This window comes from Octopus sinensis, linkage group LG14, assembly GCF_006345805.1.
Source record: "Octopus sinensis linkage group LG14, ASM634580v1, whole genome shotgun sequence".
NCBI classification, from domain to species: Eukaryota; Metazoa; Mollusca; class Cephalopoda; order Octopoda; family Octopodidae; genus Octopus; species Octopus sinensis.
The window spans coordinates 44162525-44180940 of NC_043010.1; the positions used below are offsets into that span (position 1 = coordinate 44162525).

The 18416-nt window shown below is 32.6% G+C and overlaps 2 protein-coding genes across 16 annotated transcripts in view; one reads left to right on the plus strand and one right to left on the minus strand.

Moving 5' to 3' along the window:
* LOC115218888 (vesicular integral-membrane protein VIP36) overlaps window positions 1-2984 on the plus strand; it is a 34963-nt gene extending 31979 nt beyond the window's left edge. For both annotated transcript variants that reach the window (XM_029788883.2, XM_036508967.1), the window contains exon 9: window positions 674-2984. In XM_029788883.2, coding sequence (XP_029644743.1) covers window positions 674-819 — 146 coding nt within the window. In that variant the 3' untranslated portion in view covers window positions 820-2984. The remainder of the gene's footprint in view (window positions 1-673) is intronic.
* Window positions 2985-13981: 10997 nt separating this feature from the next.
* Window positions 13982-18416, minus strand: part of LOC115219128 (protein PFC0760c) — a 328821-nt gene continuing 324386 nt past the window's right edge. For all 14 annotated transcript variants that reach the window (XM_036508956.1, XM_036508957.1, XM_036508958.1 and 11 more), the window contains 2 exons: window positions 14526-14646; window positions 13982-14161 (listed from right to left, as the gene is read on the minus strand). In XM_036508956.1, coding sequence (XP_036364849.1) covers window positions 14093-14161; window positions 14526-14646 — 190 coding nt within the window. In that variant the 3' untranslated portion in view covers window positions 13982-14092. The remainder of the gene's footprint in view (window positions 14162-14525; window positions 14647-18416) is intronic.

Below are 18416 nucleotides of genomic sequence, written 5' to 3' on the forward strand. Positions count from 1 at the left end.
TGATTAAATTTGCTTTTAATTCTAAGTCAAAATTGTTTTTGGAGAACCTTTTTATCTTTCTGGCATAACTCTAAAATCTAATTTTTCCTGAGAAACTGTGACCGTGGTTTGTAATTACCTCCCTTCATGTAGTCCTTTCTACTTGAATCATGACAAATAATCTGATGCTCTGTCACGGATTTATATTGTACGGTGTTAAGCCAAAATTCATCATCAAATCCCCCCCCCCTCCTTTAAAAAATTTTTTTCGTATGATGGCATGGATTGGATGACTGTTGCCACAGAATCTCATCACTTTTACCTCTTTCTCTTTCTGATTCAAACAGCAGAGAAAACTGCTAGTCTTTGTTATTGTGTGTGTAATCCTTTTGAGACTTGGTACATTTTATCTTGCCACTGGTACAAGAGAAATGCATATGATGGAACTAAATAGCCCTCCACATTCGATCAGTTTTTTTTTTTTTAATCACTGTTACTTATCTGTTTTCTTGATGGCTTACACATTCAACATGTCCTCCAGTCAAAATTATGTGTTTTTCAAGAATTATTCTGCAACTCAATTTGAGTTGCATTTCATTGGTGGGAATGATTCTTGTAGAGGTTCGCTTACCTCTATAAAGTGCCATGAGCTTAAGGTGGCGATAAAAACTGTTTTTTTTTTTTACTATTTCAGATCATGTAGCTGTCAACCCTTCATCATGGAGTGCATGGAAAATAATTACACTAATTATAATTGTCATTGGTTTTGTGATTGGTGCTTTTGTACTGATCTATGCCTACCAGAAACACCAAGAAGGAAAACGTAAAAGATTTTATTAAGAAGAAATGTAAATTAAATAAAATAAACTTGAAAAAAAAAAATTAAATATGAAATGTAAAATTTATTGGGCATAATCAAGTGATTTGATAGGAGTCTACAGTGCTATTGAGATGGTGAGTGATAGTATGAGGTGGGATTGAGGACTGGTAGCTAAGTCTTGTTAATTACACATAACAAAAGTTATTAATCTGTTGTCCTCATTTTCTCAGTCATCCCCATCCCCCTTTATTTTAGAAATTAGTATAGCCAGTGAGCTCTGTCTACCACACCTCTTTCTGTTGATCTCCCAAAGTTCACTGTGTTTGTAGGTCTTATACTTTTCTATATTTTCCTTGTCCAAAAATGATTTTGTTGATAAATTTCCTTTAGTCATGCTAGACAGGTGGTTTTTGTATTGATGAGGTGTTGAGAGCATGCCTGGTAATGATAGTATTTAAATGTGTGTTTGATTTATATGGTGATTAAAACATAAAGGAGGCATAAGATTCAATGTAAATAAAACAATTTCTTTAGATTTATACCTAAATTGGTCACCAGGAATAAGTTATAAATTTCTTTGAAAAAAAAAGAAACTATACAAACAGTAACCTCCTAAAATAAAATTGTTTCCTTATGCAGCTGATAAAGTATTTTGTCTCCAGTTTTGAATCAGACTGACACAAAATATATTTTCAATTTAGGAATATTTCCTTTGGTGCAATTGGCAGTCATTGAAGCAAAACTGGATTTATTCTTTCCTTACCTGTAATCATGAAAGAAATAGAATTTGTGGCAAAACTGGTTATAAATATCATAGTAGATCAAATAGTGATAGTGAGAATAGTTGCTTTGTTTGTAGGCACTTCTACACTGCTGCAACTAGCATCTGGATTTTTGGTCTCTCAAGAGAACCAACATTACATCTCTTTGTGTTTCCTCAAATAGATGTGTAAAATCTCGCTCTCAAAATTACAGAGGTTGTATACTGTACTTATTTTAAAGTGAGCAACAAAATGTTTTGTGTTTGTCTTGTGATCTAAACAAATGTCTGTTGTAATTTCTACAGTATAAACTGCAATTTGTGCAATCAATGCTTATAAACTTGTCTTCCAGAATTGGCATTTGTCTCACTGTTACCTTTGAATCAAATGCATGTGTGAAAAACACACACTATAAAGATAAGTTATTGACCATCATGTCTAATGTGTCTAATATATTTCCCTTCCCAAAATGGTTTTTCTTTTGAGCTTGGAAATATTAATGAACATGGTGAGATGGCAGAACTAGATGACATGTTTTATGCTATTTAGTTTCCTCCTCCTATAATTCTGAATTTAATACTGCCAAGGTTGACTTAGAAATACTGGTCTCCTATCTAGTTTAAAGAAATTGATGTTATTAACTAAAACTGACAATTTGAAAATTATGACTATAAGATAGATTTCAAAAACATTTTAAATACTAAAACTTTCTTTTCATTACCAAATTTATTTGAGTTGTAATTATTAATAAAAACATACCTAAAATTCACTACAGCATTTTACCTTGAAGCAATAGGAAGGCGAACTTCCTGAGCTTATACAAACAGTAGATACTGCTGAATTAATTTATTTTGAAGCATGGCAATATTAAGGATTTTTGTAGAATCATTTTTAACACTATTCAATACATACACACGTCACTAGCCTAGTTGTATATAATTTCTTACTGCTCTTAATTTTCAATTTCTAAGTGTTACCATACTTTGAATTAATCTCTACCGTTAGTTACATCTCTTTATGGTCTTAGTTCAAATGACATTTGTATCATTTATATACTGAAGTTGATTAGGTTGGCTGTACCCCTTCCTTCATGTTATGGCCATGTACTAATGGTAGAAATTATTATTATTAGTGTTAAATATTAAGTGAAATTTTACATGGTTTATGTGTGTGTGTGTCTTATAAAATAACTTGTGTCAAAACTGCCATCATTCCTATTTGTTTATATAAAAAAAAATCAAGTCTCCCTTCCCTCCATTTAAAAAAGAAATTACAGTGAACTTTGAAAAATGTAAATGGTCCTTCTGAATATTCAAGAAATACCTCAACACTGTCATATCTTGGGCCTAGTTTCTGAGTGACTAACTTTTGTTTAATGTGAATATTTAAATCTTATTTTATAAGCTTTCTAAAAAAAAAAAAAAGGAAAAGAATAGAAATCGAAAAAAAAATTTTTTTTTACCCCCCCCGTAAACTGGCTCATTTGTTTTTGGTCTTTCATATGATGTTTAAATTTTGGAAGGAAAATATGCCCATCTTTTTAATACTTATAAATAAAAAATATTTTTGAAAATATTATAATTGTAAATATTTCTTTCTAAGTTCATTTTGTTTATGGTATTTCAGACCTTTTCAAAGTCTTAGTGCATTTCTGATGGCTAAATCTTTGCTTATAGCCTCTCAGGGTTAAAAAAATAACACTAACTGTCTATCAAATGTTCTTATAATTAAGAACATTCGATAGACAGTTATGTTATTTTTTAAGCCTAAGTCAGTCCTGATCAAGCTTCTGAGGAGAGGTCTGTTTGATTCAGGACTGATTTTTGCCCAATTTCTTCTTTGTTGGAAAGCAAAGTCAACACTACTAGTATTTAAAGCCAATTGTGGTAACAATGTCAAAGCATATCATCTGGTATTCTACACAAGGCCTTGAATTCATAGAAGAAATAAAATGTGGTTGGGTAACATTGTTTGAGCAGACCTACACGTGATCAAAAGTGTTTCACTTATACCTTCTCATCTAACTTTCAGACAGCGTATCAAAGACTAGAGTATCCAATGTATCCTTTCTAAGATGTGATTTGAAAGTGATTTGACTGCTATTGCCTGTTGAACTCCTATGCAGATGCTCCCTCTCTATGCTTTTATAATAAACAATGCCAGTATTAATAATCACAAAAACTTCTGTGATTAAGATTTAAAATTTGTTTGTCCTAATATCACTTGGAACAAGGCTTACTCTTCTCCAGCACAGATCTGCTACTTACTTTTCAAAGGGTTGGTTGTAAATTTAATTGAACCTAGAATATAGTAATTGAGTCTCTTGCAGTTTCTGCTACTCCACTGCCAACATTGTCTGAATATGCCTGTTTTCTTTTTTCAAGTGCCTGTACTTTGTTACAGTGACATTTAGAGCATATTATCACTTGCAATAATTCTTTTACATTCTTTTATGTATGAATTTATATCTCTCATAAATTACTTTCTTATGGTTTGTGTCAAATACTGTCCTAATTCTAATATTCCTTAGTTTCATCTACATTGATCTAGAATAGATTGCAACCTTTTTTTTTGGAAAAAGTTACCTGTGAAAGATTAACCTTTTATGCAACAGATTTCTTTCATCTGTTAGGGCAAAGGAAACAGGAGTTGGGCTAAATCCCACAAACATTTGCAACTTTTGATTCTTGGCTCGTTCATTTTGTATATTTCTTGTAGTGTTAGTTTAATGGTTTTCTCTCATGAAATGATCTTTATTTAAATGTCTCTCTGATACAGTATATTACATTGTGCTGATTGTAGGAGTATTGATGGCTTCAGTTTGATGCCAAAGGTATCTTAGTGTGCTTTTTTTTTTTTTTACAGTAAGTAATGTTGAGTTAGGGATTTTGATAAGTCCACAGGAAGTAGACATTTTATATAAAAATCTCTTTATCATAGTCAATATCTTCTAAATTGCAACCAGCATGGCTTTCGTAATGGGAGGGACTGTCTAATACTACTCCTCCACTGTTTTGATGACATCGTAAATGCACTAAATGAAGGCTCCAATGCCAATGTCATATACATTGATTTCAGCAAGGCCTTTGACAGAGTCGACTACTATATGCTGTTAAAGAAATTATCCAACGCTGGAGTCACTGGAAAGCTACTTCAGTGGATTAAGTATTTCCTAACAAATAGGACCCACCATGCACTGAAAATTGAGATCAAGCGAGCTTTTGCCCTTTTGCTTGTGAGTTTAGTAGTGATGGACTGATAGATCATGTCTCTTCTTTAAAACGTTGACTTTACCCAACACCAACTTTGAAGTCGTTGGGTGATGTTCCCATTGTTTTTATGATTTCCAGTGCCTTGAGAATATATCAGTTGTGCTGAATCTGCTACTAACTATTCTGCATGATCATCTCTTCAAATTTTAGAAGTGCTACAGATTTCCTTATGCTTGCCTTCTCCAACTTCAGTAGGAATTGAAATAAACTTGTCTTTGTGTACACTAGAGTTGGAGATTAGACACACAACATCCAAAATAGCAATTAACTACTCAGTTTTCATTTTCCTCTCCATATAAAGTTGCCTTCAATTTCTCTGCACTTGTGTACTGTTTACTTAGCCACTATGATAAAAAATAATTGCGTGAAAAGAACCTCTATTTTCATTAGTAAATGATAAATACTCTGCACGTCCATGACATGGCCAAGTGCATATCATTGTACAAACTCAATAGTTTAAACACAAGTATGCAGCTAAATGATTTCCCAGAAAAAAAATGATTGTGTGATTTCCATAAAGTTTACTTCACAGAAAGTGCAATTTTACAATCTTTGCTGGTTAAGTTCAAATGTCACTTTTAAGAAGTGTGAATTTTTTTAATGTAACAAGTTTTGCTGGTCATGTTACATGGAAACCATCAGTGCTTGAAAAAGTAGTAGTTGGTAGGAGAAAAATCTAGGGAATAAGCTGGGAGGGGAAGAACTTCGTAGCCAAGTTCCCTCAACTTCTGGAGCATCATTAGTGAAATATTTGATCGAGCATTGTCATGAAGAATGATTGGCCCTCTTATAATTGACCAGTCTGGGATGGAAGAGTAGCAGTTTTTTATTCATTTTGGCAATATGTTTCTGCAGTAATGGTTTTTCTGGGTTTTAAGAAGTTATAGTGGATGAGTCCAGCAGTATGTCACTAAACAGTTACCATTGCCTTCTTTTTGAAGAGCTCGGGTTTATGGAAGGTTTTCACTGCTTCATTTTGGTTCAGCCACTGCGAAGAATGTTTTTTATTATTGTACAGAATCCACTTTTCATCGCAAGTTGCAATACAGTTGAGAAATGGATTGGTCTGGTTATGGAGGAGTGACAAGCAAATTTCATATCTGCGCATTTTATGATTTTCATTCAAATTGTGTGGTACCCATTTGTTGAGCTTTTTTGATTTTCCAATCACATGCAAATGGTTGCAGGCAGTTTTCTGACTAGCTTGAAGTTCTTTTGCCAGTTCCCGATTGGTTTTACGTGGATCTTTCTCAATGACGGTCTTTAATTGACTGCCATCAATGACAGATGGGCATCCACAATCTTTAAGGCTCAGGTCTCCACTGTGAAATCGTTTAAACCATTTTCGAGCTGACCACTCATCTATCCTAAGTGTCCTCATTGACCATCAAAGGCTTTCCAGAAAAATAGCATCAATAGTGTTTCTCCTAGGTACAAAACCAAACTGCATCTCATCCAGGCTCTCTTCCTTATTAGTTGAGCTACGACCCTCTCTAACTTCCATAGTCTTGTCCAGCAATCTGATACCTCTGTAATTATTCTTGTCTAAGGTGTCACCTTTATCTTTGTAGCAGTAGCAGTTTACTATAATGCTGCTACACCAGTCATTGGCACATCTATTTCTGCTATATTTCTATAGCTATTTCTCATTAATACCATCTTGGATTCATAATAACAAAACATACCCATACAGAAAAAAAAAAAGGAGAAATGGATGCTAAAATGATAAAAAGTAAGCATACTCATCTAGAATATAAATTCATTTATATAGTTTTGCTTTTCCTTTTTTTTAACTTTTTATGCTCACAATCTCTAACTGGAATAATGTTGAGTCTCACAGAGGCAATGACAAGTGACACAGACTGTTGGCAATTTGCTGTGCTTAAGAAGACACATCAAGCTAAGTAAAATCATAGTTGTGGTGACACATGAAAAGCACCAGTGACATGTAGAAGGTACTTGTTCCAGTGACATATAAAAGGCACCTGGCACACTTTCTGGAGTAACTGGTGTTAGGAAGGGCATTCAGCCAGAGAAAGTAAGCCAAAACGGACTGGAGCTTGGTTCAGCTCACTGGCTTACTAATTCCAGTCAAACTGTCTAACCTATGCCAGATGAAAAACAGACTCTAAACAATGATGATAATGATTGGTATGCAGGTCTGGAGTAGATGGGTTGAGTTTCAAGTTGAACCTGGGTTGCTCAAATATATATATGTATTGGGGAGGGAGTGCTAATTGGATTTTCCCAGCTGAGAGAAATAAAATTATGTCCTCTGTGCCATAGGAATGACATTTCATGTGAGTACTGAACATGTTTAGTGTAATAAAAAAATGTAGTTAGATTATATGTACTGGATTATTGAAAGTTCAACTTTGCTGCTAACATTGGCTGTTTTCAAATACATTTGATAAAATTGTTTTGGGGAAGAATGAACTGAAGATATCTCTCATACATGCAGTTGTTCTAGAAGGCTATTAATCCATCGACTTACTATCTTTGTATACTTAATTTCATGACTACTTTGCAAGTATGAAGTCACATATTTAGTTTAAGGAAGGGGAAATTTGCATTGTAATATTCACATTTTTAACCTCAAATTAAATTTGTCAGTGCAAGACAAGTGAAACTGGGGACTAAATAAATTACACTGAAGATGGAAATTTGGTTTTTAACTAAATGGTGGTCAATGTACATTTGTTCAATTCATAAGCTGTACAACAATCCTTGCAAAATATTCTTATTTGCAAAACAATCCAGTAAAAACCTCCCTGCCAGCTTTTAATGACCAGGCTCAGTGTTTTAGGAGAGTAAATTTGTATCTGAATTCGAACAACAAATAATCACCGAACGCACTATGAAAGATGACTGGTATCATGAATACAGTGGAGAGTTAATTTAAAAAGGAAAAGAAACATAAATAAGTTTTAATTTGTTTATTTGCAATTTTACAATGTTAACATCAATTCAGTAAAAATTTCCACAACTGCCTCCTGCCTAAGGCCTTTGTACAGATGCAAAAGATCATGCATTTCAGCCAGACTGTTTAAGGCTGTCAAATGTTTATCTTGTCTTATTATTGTGTGCATGTCTCCTGATGTCTGCATCCTTTGTTGACAAAAGAAGTCCAAATAAGCTTACTTTTCATGCTCTGTGAAATTCATTCTCATTTACACAAACACCTAACCCTTTTCACTCTCAAAAATCATAAAACATTAAGTTCTTTCTTCCTTAAAACTTCCAAGTGATCACAGTTTTTGACTGAAGATGTGTGTATAGTTTAGACTTTTGTAAGCTGCCTAAGTACTGGATAGTCAGGGCACTGTTTGAAGTCTTAGTATTTATGTTGTATACATAGCCAGCAGAGCAAGTTCACTACAGTGTTTGTAATTCAACACATATCACATCAAAATGAGAATAGTACATAGTGAATACATTTCACTGAAACCGTTCTCTAAATAATGCTTTGTTGTAATGCTTTCACAAGTAGCATCAAGTGGATGTAGAATACAGATGATACCAGTGTCCAACAAAACTCATGATCAGCTTACAGATTATGCTCATGGATTTGAGTGCAAGGACCTTGCTCAGCCCATAGGCATTAATTTGAAGTCTGTAAACAGAATAATTGACTATAAAAAATGAGAAGCATTACTCAAAGACTGTAAATGCTGGTTCTAGTGCCTGAGAATAGAAACTGACTCAATCTTATTACTAGACATGCATGTACTAAATGGTTTGTGAAAACTAATTCCTTTTGGAAAATCAGTAATTTTTGTGGATGAATGTGGCTTCAACCTTCACACTACCAGCAACTGTAGCTGAACCTTAATAAGCCAACCTGCAATTAGAACTGTTCACAGACAAGCAGGCAAAAATCTCAAGTACAGAAGGTTTATTCTTGACAGAATTTCATACTTATGCACATCAGATGCAGTTTCTTTGCTTTTTAGCTGAACATTTCGAAGGCCAGGAATATATTTTTATATTCAACAATGTAACAATTTATTGTGGAATCAAAGTTTCCATTTAAGATATTCGTAATTGTTTGCAACATCTAAAGGTGTATTTGCTTATGCTTAATCTGATAAAAAAAACAAAAACATTTCCTGCATATAAAATACAAACAGAAAGCAGAACTTTTAGACATTTGTGTAGAAATGGCAGGACAATTCTGCAGGTATTACAAAAGTTACAAATCAAAATAATAATCATTATGAGAACCATATGATGAGCTATTTACCTCACTGCTTGGCTGATCAAAACTTCAAATTAACCAAGCAGGTTTACATTGTTGACACCGTTCAATGATGTTTTGATGTTTTGCTTTGGTGTATTTCCTATTACAGAAATCTTTCAGTGTTAATCTCACTTTGGAACCACTCTGCCCACTTTGAAGTAAAATCTGTTAAGTTGGAATTACAAATACAGTAATAAACACTTATTTTTAACATGATCACACTGCCTGTAGTGTTGTGGGCTTTATGAAGTTGTAGTTACTATTTTATAGCCAGATGGACTGAGCCATTTGAGAACAAAGTAGATTACCAGTGGACACACTATAAAATTAGCCAGCAAATAGCTCTTCTAAAACAGTGCAGAATATTTTTATCCCAGCCTACAGTTATTCAGAACACAAGAACAAAATACTTAAATACTGACAAAATAACAACATAAAAAGATACAAAAAAAGAGAAAAACATCAGAAAAAATTTGTAAAACGAAAATAAATGGCATTGTGAAGCAGTAAACTTAAACTAAATAGGGAGCTAAACAGTTATGGACAGTTTCCAAATGGGAAGAATTACCTGAGGATTAAATACTCATTCTTTAAAAATAATTTATGTCAAACATTGGCAGGATAGAGGGTAAAAAGGGGGAAGGGTGGATATCTATTTTTTTCTTTTTCCATAATTTTTTAAAGTTTCATGGGAGAGGGAATAAGTATTAAAAAAAAAAAAAAAATTTTTTGTGTTTATGTTTCTAAGCTTGTTTCTCCATTCTGATTTCATTTTCCTTTTTTTTTTTTATATGAACAGAAATGTCAGACTAGACATTTTAGTTAGGGTAGTAATGTTATTGCATTAGTGCTGAACTCTGTCTGTATCTAAGAAATATTAATTTTCTTTTGATTAGAAAAAGAAAGGAAAACAAAGAAAGCTCCTAACAATGAAGAATGTTTTACAAAAACCATTTAAAAAAAAATTTTTTTCTTGGACTGTTTCCTTCTGAAATACAAAGGATTTTGTAAAACTTTCTGCATTATTAGAAACTTTCTTTATTTTCCTCTTTTTTTCTACTTCTGTACTACAATACTTCAAGCAAACTCTAACACTCTTATTTCTTTGATTAATCTAAATCTAATCTTAATAAAACTATTGTCATTAATTCTTGATCAACTCCATGTTGCTTTCTGCAACAATCTTCCCATTCTCATTCATATATAACACTCAACCACTTTCACTCATACAGATAAACCAAACAGTCTCATGCGATTTGCAACCACATCTACAAAATCACAGACTCTGAAACTTCTCTGATATACACACACACATGCTTGTATTAAATAGATTATGTGCTTTAGCAGTATCATTTAAACAATTAACATTGATGAAGATAGCTTCTTTAAATTTACAGCCAATAAGTTTTTTTTGCTTATTCTTCAAATGCTGGCAAACTACGCTGATAAAAAATCTTAAAATTTTAATAAATATTTTAATTCAAACTTTAGATTTATTAAACTAAATCTTTGAAAAATTTGCAATTATTTTTCTGCCAAAGCAAAACTCATTGATATTTAAAATCAGTATTATAAAGGGCTTGGTAAAATAATGATTATTAATAGCTTTTCTACTGCAACTTTGGTAAAATGTATAAGAAATAAGGGTTGTTGGATGGTGGTATTGTTAGCTATTTTGAATACTATCTCAGGTCAAGTACTTCTCAGTCCCTTTCAGTAACAAAATAAGATGAAATTAACTAAGCCCATTTTAAAATCTTGAAACGGATTCCACTTCCTCTTTTTTCTGTTAAAAAAAAATCCAATTCACAAACTGACTACAACATATCTAACTGCTTCGGATCCAGTTAGCATAGTATTTATCATGTTAAGTACTGTGTTGTAAAAATAAGCTCTTGAGAAATAAAGACTATAACCTAAATAAATTTTATAAGTAGAGCCATTTAACTACAGTCACTGCTACAAAACAAAACATCAACACAATCATCTCCCTAAAATTTAAAACTTTGGGCCTGTGATCTATGTGAGAATTATGGTGTTTTGACTCGTTAAATACTTTGCAGGAAAAAATCTACATCAATACTTATATAACTTTTACCTCTACTTCCTTGTATACTCTGGTTTTATATGGCAAGGTTTAAAAAGTTAATGAATGGTCTGGAGAAAAATTCACGTTATTTCCAGAAATGTCACACAAATGAATCCAAAGATCCTGTGTTTGGAGCTCAATAAAACTATTAATGGTTTCTCCCATTGGTACAAGTTTCAACTGTGGATTGGCAAATGGAACAGTTAGACTTATTAAAGCAAAATCATAATTTCTAATATAGACACAAGACCACATTTTGGGAGAGCAATTTATATATATCTGATTATTTAGGGCCAAGTAATTTGACTGGGAAAACGAAAAGCAAATTTAACCGTAGCAGGATTTGAACTCAGAATGTAAAAAGACAACAAAATACTGCAAGACATTTTTATCCACTGATCTACTAATTCTGTCACTCCATCAATACAAAATAAGTGTGAAAACTAATCAATTAAGCAGCCATGTTTACTAATATAACCCAATAAGCTTCTATGTCAATCACTGGACATTCTAATGTAGCAGGCAATCAGCATACAACCAGATGAGGGGAAGGTAGGGAACTGGAGAAAAGAAAATGGCTTTGAAGATAATATTAAAGCAGTATGAAGGAAACTGTTCAGAAGTAAACAGTGTCTCTTGAGGAGGACCCTTTATTATTAGCTATGCCGCAGGGAACAGTTGGCAACTGATAAAATCATCAGGCTCAGGAGTTAATGGATAACCTACTCTCTGGTAAGTGATCTAGTGAAAACCTTATATCACTGATATTAATTACAACAATGCTGTTTCACTGGGAATATTTTTATTCTTAAACATTCAACTATGAAGTGAAAATATCATCTAGGCAGACTAAGGCAACAGAGTAACTTGCTCTGCTAAGGAGCACATCACTACCTTTTTTTTTTCTCACTAAGATAGCAACCAACATGGAGTGGAAAGCTCCAGATTTGACAAGACAACTTCTCTAGTTCTCGCCCATTTTCTTCATAGTGATTCAGATTATTACAGAGTGGTGTCATAGGCAGAAAGCATAAGATGAGAATTTCTATAGTGCTGGTGCCAATGGCAACAGTTGTAGAACTCCAGCATATTCTCATGCCAGAGGATGCAGAATTAAAAATGGAGGGATGATTTATTGGATTTAATTTGAGCTAACATGAAAAATGTCTAACCGATAACAATGATGAAGTTCTTCAATTAATATTCCTGAATGCAACAGAGAACGTTATTTTAGACTGTTCCAGTCTATAATTAATTTTTTGGTTGTCGAAGTAAGTAATAATACCTACCATACAAACGATGCGATAAAATTTGAGGCAGGGGAAAAAAATCAATTAAACTGATATCAGTATTTGACCAATACTTTTTATCAATCTAGTACCTATTCTTGACAGCTATGTGTATTGCCAAATACACAACAAAATACATTATTTATGATGATAATGATGATGATAAATGAACTGACTGCAGTATATGACTGGTACTTAAAAGCTTCCATTCTAGAATTGTAACAAAAAAAAATTCTGGTGATTAAAGAATTAAAAAAATTTCTTTTAAATTCTTTAAATAAATAAATAAATAAACTTTATTTTAAATTTATTTTTATTTAATAATAAACATAATTTCATCAGAACATGGGCTTTTAAAGTGAATAAATTCACAGGGGTTTCAGAAAATAATCTGGACGACAATGGGGAATTGTATCAACCACTTATCTGTAATTAAACTGTAAGTGATTGGAGACTGAGAAAGGGAAGGACTAGGAAAGGCATAAAGCACAAAAAGTTGAGGAAAAGTTTTGGTCTCTGATTCCAGCAGAGCCCTCGGGTTACAACATAAGGAGGGAGAATCCAAGAAAGCAATGATATCAACTATATTAAGAAGAACATTGACCAGAGCCAGATCATATAATCTGAGAGATTCAAGCGCCAATCAAAAGGTATTTCAATATTGTTTACTAGGCAAACGGTAAAACAGTATTGAACTTGTGAAATATAACATTTTATCTTTATGCAAATACACACGTTTGATGTATGTCTGTGTGTGTATATGTGTATGTATGTATATATGTATATATTACATATGTATATATATATATTTATAATTATATGTATGCATGTATATATATATTTATAATTATTTATATATATATATATATATGTATTACATGTGTATATATATTCATAATTATATATATATAACTATATATGTATATATAATTATATATACACATACGCACACACACCAGAGTGTGCCTGAATGCACAATGTGTGTGTGTAAAGATGTATACAAAATACACACTCACTATTGTAGCAATTATATATATCTTTGTGTGTATGCATGAACAACATATACATCCTTATATAAATACAAAAAATATAATTGAACTATGGTTCTTGTGTAAAAGAGCAAGTTATTTTAAATCACAGATCAACAGTAATGAGAAAAAAATTACAGTTTAAATGTGAAATTTTGTGGGGAAAAAAAAAAACAAAAAAAATTTGTTTCCAAGTTCAGTGTTGAAGAACTTCAACAGTAACAAAAATATAAAATAAATAAAAAGACCTCTAATAGGTCAAATTGATATGCACTGACACTGTTTTTAAGAGTAATATATTTCTTAAGTTAAGCACAAAACATTTTCATATTGCTTCAATGAAAGTTAAACATTGGCTAAAGAGATAGTAACTGAAAAAATATGAAATAAAAATAATACATTGCTTACAGTAAGTTCAGTGCTAACACTAATATATAACAAAAGATTGTAGTGAATCAGAAAACGAAAAATATACATTCAAAGTTTGGAATAAACAACAGAAGAACAAGGAATCAAAGATTTTATGTAGAGAGGAGATAGCAAAGAAAAAAATGATAAAGCTAAATGATAGTCTGTTAGAAAGGGATAGGGGGTGGGTAATTAATAAGTCACTGCTACGACACATCTCCAACTTTAGCAATCAATTCATCACAGATGGCAGTTAATTCCTGATTCTCTAATGCCTAAAAGAAAAAAGAAAAAAAAAGAGATCAATTAATGTTCAAGACAAGGAACTGTGGACATCTCTGGTAGAGAAGAGTTAATGCTATTTATTTGGGAAACCTACTTTTTTTTCTTTTAGCTGAAATCCTGCTTACATTAATATTTTTTCTTTCCTTTTGTCAGTAAATAAAAATATAAGTACCATATTAACTGCTTAACCATCAGATTTCTTTGCTTAAACGTAATGCTTATTTATTCACATTGTTTTGAATTAATCTCACATTATTTTGTAGCTTTGAGATTTCAATGGTAAACACATGTTCAGACTAAACTAAGGAAAAAAAAGGAGTGGGTACTAAGAAAAAAAGAAAGAAAATTACTTACTTTCTGTTCTATTGTCCTTTCCATGGACTGAACCTGAACCTCACTCTTTTTCAATGCAGCTTCCAATTTTGCAATTTCTGCAGAAGTACTACGTCGCACTTTATCTATTTCAGAGTTGGCTCTGGTAAGAAAACAAAATGAATAAGATTTAATGAAATGTAATAGAAGACTTTATAAGCTAGTAGCAAACACTCTACATCAGAAGTCCTCAGCCTTCTTGTATCTAAGACCATTCTTATAAGTCTCAGTGATGGTACCAATTTATTTGAAAGACAAATTAATAGTTGGACCTATACATAAACATCAAACACAAGAACAAAGATAAATTAATGTGAAACAGCTATATTTTTATGCAAAAAAAAAAAAAAATTTAGAAGTAATTTAAAAATAATGTAATTTTTGGCACTGAATTTCACTGGCCGATGCCTCAAAATGGTGATGATGTGCCTGTTTGTAAATGGTCATCAAAATAAAATATACATTGATAAATTGAGATCTATAGTTTGAGCATTATAATGCTAAAAGTTGAAAACAGATTCACATAGCTAAGTTGATCCAAAAGAGGTTTTATTCTGTATGCCATTCATTTTAAAAATGGAAATATTTTCCTAATAACCAAATCTCAAAAGTTACCTGCAAAAAAGGATTTTAGCTCAAAATCTCAAGTTTCAAATATTCTATTCTTATCTGAACAAGTCTTCCAACAGATTCATTTGAATCTGTTAGATTTATGTAACATGTAAAAGGATTTAGATTTTAAAAAAAGTGATAACTAGCTCCATGATAGTAACGCAAACTTTTTACAGACTATTCTGGCAGATAAGAAATGATGAAAAGTTAGCGTCATGATTAGTTGTACATGTCATTTTTGGAAAATGTACATGAAATTTGATCTTCAGCTGAAAAATCTACAAAATCAGTTTTTCTTTAAATAATTTTACAGGGCTTATCAGTAACCTTTCTCTCCAAGCTCCAAGTTTAAAGAATTTGAGTTGTCTGTGATAAAACACCCACATCCACTGACTAGCAAGAGTAATTTTGTTGGTTAATATTTTGATTTTGGGGTTTGAGAAAATGTTGTTTCTTCAATTAAACTTATAAACCTTATAAGAACTTTGTCATTATTTAGCCATCATACTTCTGTATGTAAGATGAGATCAGGTTTATCATCTGTATTTTTTTCTGTAAAACTCTGAAAAGTCAATGAAGCACTTAAGTTGTTGATTGTTTTATAACATCATTCATGACATAATTAGGTGAAAGTATTTTGCCACACAATGCTTCTTGATGGATAGATAGTATATTGGAATGACAGGGTTTGGAAAAAATTTATCCTTTTTTACAGAGTGCAATACATTCTTTGACAATGATGTCCATTGCTAGTGCCCTGTTAGTGGTGATCACAGACAGTATGTTCAGAAGCATATGTACTGATACTGCATATAGTTTGAATGTTATAATATTCTTATCCTTTCATTGGCAATATTTTGAATAACTATTGAAAACTTTGCCTACAACACTCACTAAATACCATTCTTACCCTAACTTTTAGCTAAGTTATGTCTGATAAGAGCTGGAAGAAATGGATACTTAGAAGCATTTCTTCTGTCTCATTATGTTCTGAATACAAATTCTGCCAGCTTTATCTTCAATCGTTTTGGGGTCAATAAAATAAAGCACCAGCCAGGTACTGGGGGTTGATGCAATTAACTTGCCCTTACCTACCAAAAATTGCTGGCCTGGAGCTAAAATTAAATAAATAGATAAAACTGTAATTTGAACTAATCACATATTACTCAGATAATCTTTCACTGAATTTGCCTTTCAATTGAAATTACTTGTATACTTGTAATGTTGTCTAATAATGTATATATCTTGTATTGTTGATACAATCTCATGTTAGAAAACCCATTGAATAAGCTATTACTACCATTTGGAAATACTTCTTTTAACAACTCATCACACTGGAATGTTTTTCTTCCTTTTTTTTTTAATTTTTATGAGAAAGTGTGAGAAATTCTGACAGAATAGTAGTATTTTTAGATTTTACCACATTTCAAGTAAAAAAAAAAAAAAAAAAAAGCAGTAGCTGGATAGATAGACTTTAGTTGACTTATTTTCTGCTTTTAATTGGCTGCCTACTATTAAAAGATAAGTGATTAGACTGTAAAGGATGTTCAACATTGTGTTTTTTTTCCCCTTCTTGATGCATCAACAATACCAGCAAACAATAAACAAATACTGAGGAAAGAATAGGCTTTGTTTCATTTTGTGTCAAAGTGGTACATTCTTTAGTTTAGGGATGCCCTCCACCACTACTTGACAACTGGTGTTGTTATGTTTACGTCCCTGTAACTTAGTGATTCGGCAAAAGAGACTGATAGAATAAGTACCAGGCTCAAGAAATTTTCAATGCAATGTCCCAGTATGGCCACAGCCTAATGACTGAAACAAGTAAAAGATAGCCAGTCCATATAAGGTCCATTTTCCATGCTGGTATGGGTCGGTCAGTTTAACTGGAGCTGGTAAGGCTAGGGGCTGCACTAGGCTGTTGTTTGTTCTGGTATGGTTTCTAGGGCTGGATGCCCATCCTAACACCAACCACCTTACAGAATGTACTGGGTGCTTTTTATGTGGTAACAGCACCAGTGTTTTGAATGTGGCATCAACACCAGTGCTTTTTACGTGGCACCAACACTGGTACCAATTCTGCTGTGGTGGACACGACTTCTTGAGTACAACAAGGTGCCAGATATCATGGTCCTTAGTCATCTCCTTTGTAAGGCTAAGTGTCTTGAGATTAGCTTTCAATGCTTTGTCCCATGTCTTCCTGGGTCATTCTCTTCCAGAAGTTCCATCCACAAGAGGGTTGATGGGTACCATGGTGCCTGTGGGGACACTATTAAGGATCTCAGTTCTACATGGTTATTTGACCTGCGATAAATAGTTGCTAAATCACCTACAAACTATACCCTATAGTTTTAAACAACAGAGACATTCAAGAATATGATGCAAGCCCTAACATGCCCAAAGAAAAACAAGACAAGGTAGCCATGTGGGAATGCCTTTCAACGTGGATCTACTCAGAGTTGTTTAGCTAAATTACAACACACTGTTCATAACAAGGAAATATTGAATTTCTTTCTTAGCTGTTAACCACTACATCTTAGTTAAGATTATTTCTCATGATCACTATGTCTTAATATTGGTTTCAAATTTTAGCACAAGGATAGCAATTTTGGGAGAGGGGTTAAGTCACATTGATCCCAGTGCTCAACTGGTACTTATTTTATCGACTCTGAAAAGATGAAAGGCAAAGTCAACTTTGGCAGAATTTGAACTCATAACGTGAAGATAGGATGAAATGCTAAGCATTTTGTTTGGCACGCTAACAATTCGGCCGAATTGCTGCCTTACCTCAACAAGTATAAAGGCAGTGAGCTGGCTGAATTGTTAGCACACCAGGCAAAATGCTTAGTGGTATTTTGTCTGCACATTCTGAGTTTAAATTCCGTTAAGATCAACTTAGCTTTTCATCCTTTTAGGGCTGATAAAATAAGGATTGGTTGAGCACTGGGGTCAATAGAATTTGACTTATCCCCTCCCCTAAACTTGCTGGCCTTGTGCCAAAATTTGAAACCAATATTAATAACAAGTATGTCTAAGTTGACATTATTACCAATAAATAGTCACTAAGTTGATATTACTAATAATCACTGTCTTAGCTAATATTATTACTAATAACCACTATGTCTCAGTTAGTATTACTACTAATAATTGTATCTAAGTTGATATTATTAACTATAAAAGTGATAGAAGTTAGAGCTGGTATAATGCTTGACTGATATTTAATTGTTGGAGTTTACTTTTCATCTTTCTGAGGTCAGTATT